The 6,000-nt window shown below is 43.2% G+C and overlaps 1 protein-coding gene across 4 annotated transcripts in view; it reads right to left on the bottom strand.

Annotated features, from left to right (window-relative positions):
• Positions 1 to 1,846: 1,846 nt before the first annotated feature.
• The window catches only part of TBC1D19 (TBC1 domain family member 19), a 503,848-nt gene continuing 499,694 nt past the window's right edge, over positions 1,847 to 6,000 (bottom strand). For all 4 annotated transcript variants that reach the window (XM_063922181.1, XM_063922190.1, XM_063922171.1 and 1 more), the window contains one exon: positions 1,847 to 2,163. In XM_063922181.1, the coding sequence (XP_063778251.1) occupies positions 2,089 to 2,163 (75 nt within the window). In that variant the 3' untranslated portion in view covers positions 1,847 to 2,088. The remainder of the gene's footprint in view (positions 2,164 to 6,000) is intronic.

Here is a 6,000-nt window from a genome sequence, read left to right as displayed (position 1 = left end):
TAAATGCACTCTTTCTTAACTAGCATTGTCTAAAAAGGCAGGTAGAATACTTAAGTGTCATGTAAAGGCACAGCACTGACAACCAGGCGGCTTTACACAGGAGGATTTGCCCAGGCAGTCCCAGGAACAGTGAAGCTGAGGGATAATGGCGCTCAGACACTGACAGGGAGTGAGGGAGAGACAGATATGCAGCTCCAGGGCGGAAACATTTGCGGGAAATGGCGCCCTGGGGCTGGGGGAGGGGCTTCAGGTCTAAGCCTTATCCCCCTGCTGGCAAAACGACCGGGTACTGTGGGTTCTTATTAAACTGGTTTAGAGAGAAAACCTGACCTGCGCCCATGCCCTGGTGATCTAGTGGGATCGCCTGTACTACCACAGTGTCCACCGCCAGCGCGCGCGGCCCGCCTTCCACTGACAGCGCCGGATCGCGATAAAGACCGGGTCCCGCAAGCGGGACCCACTCACCACCTCCCAAAGCGCGGCCACGTGATCCCGGAGAGCCCCCGTCGTGTGTGCCCGACGTGAAGAAAACCGGAGCCTCCTGCTGTAGTTACCCGGCAACCAGGGCTCGGGAGTGTACAGCGCCGCTGGGGAGAGCTGGAGCTACAGCAGCAAATGTCTTCTGACATTTACCACCGCTGCTGCCCTTGAAGTCTTCACTTTTTCTTCATAAAAATGCTCTTCTTAGGGCTGCCTGGAGCAGCCCCTCTGTTAAGTGCCTGCTTACTGCAGCACCAACTACAAAACTGAGCTCCTGTGCAGGGAGGCGGGGTTATAGAGGAGGCGGCGCTGTGCATTCTGGGAACAGTCAAAGCTTTGAGCCTGTTGGTGCCTCGGATCAAGATCCTACTCTACACCCCATTGTCCATCCCTGTGGAGCCCAGTGTGCCCCGCAGCAGAAAATATGAGTTCTAGCATTGAACTTGTGTAATATATAGTACTGTAGAAACATAGAATTTGACGGCAGATAAGAACCACTTGGCCCATCTAGTCTGCCCTTTTTTTTTATCCTTTAGGTACTCTCAACCCTTTTTGAACCTTAATTCTTTGTAAGGATATTCATATGCCTATCCCAAGCATGTTTTAATTGCTCTACCGTCTTAGCCTCTACCACCTCTATATATATATAGTGAATGTAACACTATAGACATGAGTATACACACATACATTCCTTACCTAAGCCTGGCACAAATGCTTTTGTTGACATTGGGTATGCTTTACCGGCGGTCAGGATCCCGGGGGGGGGCGAGGGCAACAAAGCACCTTGCGGGCTTGGTGGCTCGCTGCGCTTGCCACAGGTTCTATTCCCACTCCATGGGTGTCGTGAACTCGGTATGCTGACCACCGGGATCCCGAGCGCTGGTCTCCTAACTACATCCCTTCTGTTGTGGATGTATTCTGAGATGCGCCCAGCTGAACATATCCATCTCCTTGTGGGCATCTTTCCCCTACATGCGCACAGGGCGCAAATGGGGCAAACTCTATATGAGCCTCACTTTACATATCAGTTCTACAATACCTAGCTTGATCACCTTGATATATACTTGCAGACACTGGCATACTTATAATGGGTGTAAGATGTGGCCCTCAAACCACACAGCTTGCACCCAGAACACTGTCTGCCGCTGGTACCCTCCTACCTTTAGCTGGTGGTGCCATCTTTATCTCCCTTTATTTTATCACTCTCCAAGGATTAGTACATCTCCCCCTACATGCACAACATACTACGGGGTAAATTTACTAAAGCTTCTAAAAATTAAAAGTGGTGGTGTTCTCATCTAATAGCTAACGTGCTTCAATTATATAATGCAAATTAAAAATTAAACAAAAAAAATCTTCATTTTTTTTTTACCATGGATTACGTATTTATTGTTCTGTACACATCTCATGCCATTTACACAATTCCAAAACGTGCAAAGCAAGCAGAGCACACTGTGAATACTCCTGTTCCTGGGGCACATGCTTATACATCTGCAATCGATGGAACATGATCGTTTAGAAAACATCTAAATAGAGACTCATTTTGGTTAATTGTAGATGTTGCATAACTCATGTCTGGTTTCATGGAATTAGAGACGGTAAAAGAGATTAAGTGACAATCGCAAACAGGAAAATCTGAAGAAGCGGCATGACTTTTAGGGTTGAAATATCAGCAAGTACAGCCTAAAGAAAAGAAAAGAGACAAAGTTAACAATGTGGATGTATGACATGGTTTCTTATAGTGTAGCAGTAGTGATTATAACATTGCTCATGGCTTCTATATCAATGACTGCACCTCAACGCTGTCTCAATGCTCTACCTGCAGGTTGGTCCAGTTCTGGGAGTGTTATAATGCTCTCACTACAACTTTGTATAGTTCTGTGATCGCAATCGCAGCTACCGTTGCAGGGAGATCTTTCCCTTCCGCTTTCTGCCTACACCGAGGGTCTGGCGGCGAGTGGGAGCTGCTGCGCAGACAGAGCAGCAGCAACTCCATACAGCATGTCCTTTGTGCTGTGCATCTATGCATGTATATATATGTATGTATGTTTGGCTGTATATTTAGTTAGCATCTGTTATACTATGCTCATCTGTCTACTAGTGTGTGAACAGTTAATTAAGGTAAAGCACAATTTCACTGTGAGTACATTTTGGCTGTGAACATGCGCTGTGCCGTGGCTGGCAGTGTCCCTCCTCTCCAGCCTTAGGTATGTGTGTTTTTGTTTGGTTAAATGTGCAGTATGTTTGTGTGTGCAATGTATGTTTGCAGCCTGTGTGCATTTATTTTTTCACACACACACAATATATATATATATATATATATATATAATTTTATATATAAATTTACAAAACTCCAAGTGCCGCCTGACCCCTCCCTCTCTTTCTCTCTCTCTCTCTCTATATATATATATATATATATATATATATATATATAGAGAGAGAGAGAGAGAACCCCCCCCCCCCCCAGTAAATCCTGCATTTGCCCCTGGGCAATCAGCAGTGATTCTCAAATCCAGTCCTCAAGTACCCCCAACAGCTCATGTGTTCAGGACTTCTTTCTGCGGAAACAGGTGGGATAATTACTGACCCAGTGAAATAGATTAATTCACATGTGCTTTAACCTGTTGGGGTACTTGAGAACTGGAGATGAGAACCACTGACATGACGAGGTTGGTTTCTAGTATTTGAATACTGTGATTATAGACTGGTGTAGTTCTGCTAGTGTCCTAATAGTATACTGTAGCTGCTTATGGGTCTAGTTCCTGAAACGTCCTACAGCTTGTAAACATTTTAATGCATTGCACCATTTGTGAGTAACAGCTTATTGCCGGGTTGGCAACATTACCACCGATGCGTCCTGAGCTGGCGCTTGAAAATGATATCATCTTCTAGAGCAGGCTCTTCCTGTGGTGTGAATGGGTACCGGGTCGCATCAACCCAGGATACCCGTTCACAGTGCCCAGCGAGCCGTGTTCAATCAGTGTGCAACCCTGCTTGAAATGCCAGGTCGCTCAACCCGAGTAATTTCAACAGGGTGCTTTCACACTGCACAATATCCCGGGTTGCTGCACATTCACGTGCAATAACCTGGAATATTTATGGCAGTGTGAAAGGGGTAGAACGTAACTGCTGAAATCAATATAACAGCTGGGGGGTTTTTGTTTTGTTTTAGCATTACTTCATGTTTTGCATGAGGTAGCAGTACTGGTTGCTTGGGGGACTCTTAAGCTGGGTATACACTGCACAATTTGTTGTGTAATCATGGTACCTGCAGGATCATTGTGTAGTGTGTACCCACGATTCGTTGATTGATGAATTGTGTGGTTGCATGGTCCCATATGATGTGCTGCAACATCAGATGGGACAATACAATGTACAAAGTGGTTTGGTTACAATAATCAGGTATATTGTACAATCATAGATTGGACATACCTCCCAACATGACTCTCTCCAGGAGGGACAAAATGCTCTGCTCCTGGACTTTTATCTTAATGTATGACTGCTGGCACCTGTATTGAACAGGTTAATGGATAAGAAAGGTGTTTCAACAAAGGTTAGGGCAATCATAAATTAAGAGGGAAGTCCAGGAGCAGAGAATTCTGTCCCTCCTGGAGAGGGTCATGTTGGGAGGTATGGATTGGATCATACAGGGTGCCTGAGGTCAGGTTTATTAAAGGAAAAATCTATAATGTTGATGGTTGCAAGGTATTGTACCATGTAAACTTTGGAACCTCATAGTCATAGCTTCTCCTTACTGTGAAAGTCATTAATTCTATTATAAAATATCCATAAGTTATACAGTGGCGCTTGAAAGTTTGTGAACCCCTCAGTATTTTCCATATTGCTGCTGAAATTTGGCCTAAAACTACCTCAGATTTTCACACAAGTCCTAAAAGTAGATAAAGACAACCAAATCAAACAAACATTAGATTTTCCTCACAAAAATAAATAAATATATATATATATATATATATATATATATATATATATATATGAGCACATGATCCAATATCACATATCTGTGAGTGGCAGAAGTAAGTGAACCTTTGCTTTAAATATCTGGTATGACCCCCTTATGCAGCAATAACTGCAAGGTAAATGTTTCTGGTAATTGTTGATTACTCCTGAACATCGGCTTGGAGGAATTTTACTCCGTTCCTCCGTACAAAACAGCTTCAACTCTGTTATGTTGTGGGTTTCCTCCCATGAACTGCTCCATTCAGGTTCTTCCACAACATTTCAATTGGATTTAGGTCAGGACTTTGACTTGAACATTCCAAAACTTTACATTTATTCTTCTTTAACCATTCTTTGGACAAATGACTTGTGTGCTTTAGGTTGTAGTCTTGCCGTATGATCCATATTCTCTTGAGATTGCAGCTCATGGACAGAAGTCATGACATTTTCCTTTAGAATCTTCTGGTATAATTCAGAATTCATTGTCCCATCAATGATGGCAGGTCTTCCTGGGCCAGATGCAGCAAAACAGGCCATGATAATACCACCACCACCACCACCACCACCACCACCACCACCACCACAGTGCTTCACATATGGTAGGAGGTTTTTATGCTGGAATGCAGTGCTCTCCTTTCTCCAAATATGACACTTCTCATTTAATTAAAAAAAACCCTCCTATTTTGGACTCATCTGTCCACAAAACATTGTTCCAATAGCCTTCTAGCTTGTCCAAGTGATCTTTAGCAAACTGCAAATGGGCAGCAATGTTCTGCTCCTTGCAATCCTGCAATTGTTGTTCGGTGTCCTCCTGATGGTGGACTCTTGAACATTAACATTCGCTAATGTCAGAAAGGCCTTCAGTTGCTTAGAAGTTATCTTGTGTTTCTTTGTGATTTTGCAAACTATTAGACACCTTGCTCTTGGTAATAATGGACTGGAATTTCCTCCATTTGTACACAATCCGACTATAGATTGGTGGAGTCGAAACTCTTTAGAGATGGTTTTGTAACCTTTTTCAGCCTACTGAGCATCAACAACTCTTCTTCTGAAGTCCTCAGAAATCTCCTTTGTTCGTGATGATACATTTCCGTGTGTTGTGATCATTAGACTTTGATAGATCCCTGTTCTTTTAAAAAGACAGGTTGTCCACTCACACCTGAGTGTCATCCCATAGATTGACAATACCTGACTCTAATTTCCCCTTCAAAATATCTGCTAAGCCTAGAGGTTCACATACTTTGGCACTCACAGATATGTGATATTGGATAATTTTCCTCAAATAAATGAGCACGTCTAATTTTTTTTGTCTCATTTGTTTGATTTGGTTCTCTTTATCTACTTTCAGGATTTATGGGAAAATCTGATGTCGTTGCAGGTCAAATATAGAAAATTCTGAAGGGTTCACAAACTTTCAAGCACCACTTTACAGCACCTATATATTATGCAGCATGTTGAATAACTCACATCAGTCCCTGCACAAGCGGAGCAGACAATCCATATTTCCTAACACACTACTGGTCAGAAACCAAGTAACCAACCAGTATGTCTTTGGAGTGAGAA

The sequence above is a fragment of the Pseudophryne corroboree genome, chromosome 1 (genome assembly GCF_028390025.1).
Source record: "Pseudophryne corroboree isolate aPseCor3 chromosome 1, aPseCor3.hap2, whole genome shotgun sequence".
Taxonomy (NCBI): Eukaryota; Metazoa; Chordata; class Amphibia; order Anura; family Myobatrachidae; genus Pseudophryne; species Pseudophryne corroboree.
The sequence above is the reverse complement of the archived record's forward strand: the minus strand, read 5'-3'. Positions and strand labels throughout refer to the sequence as shown.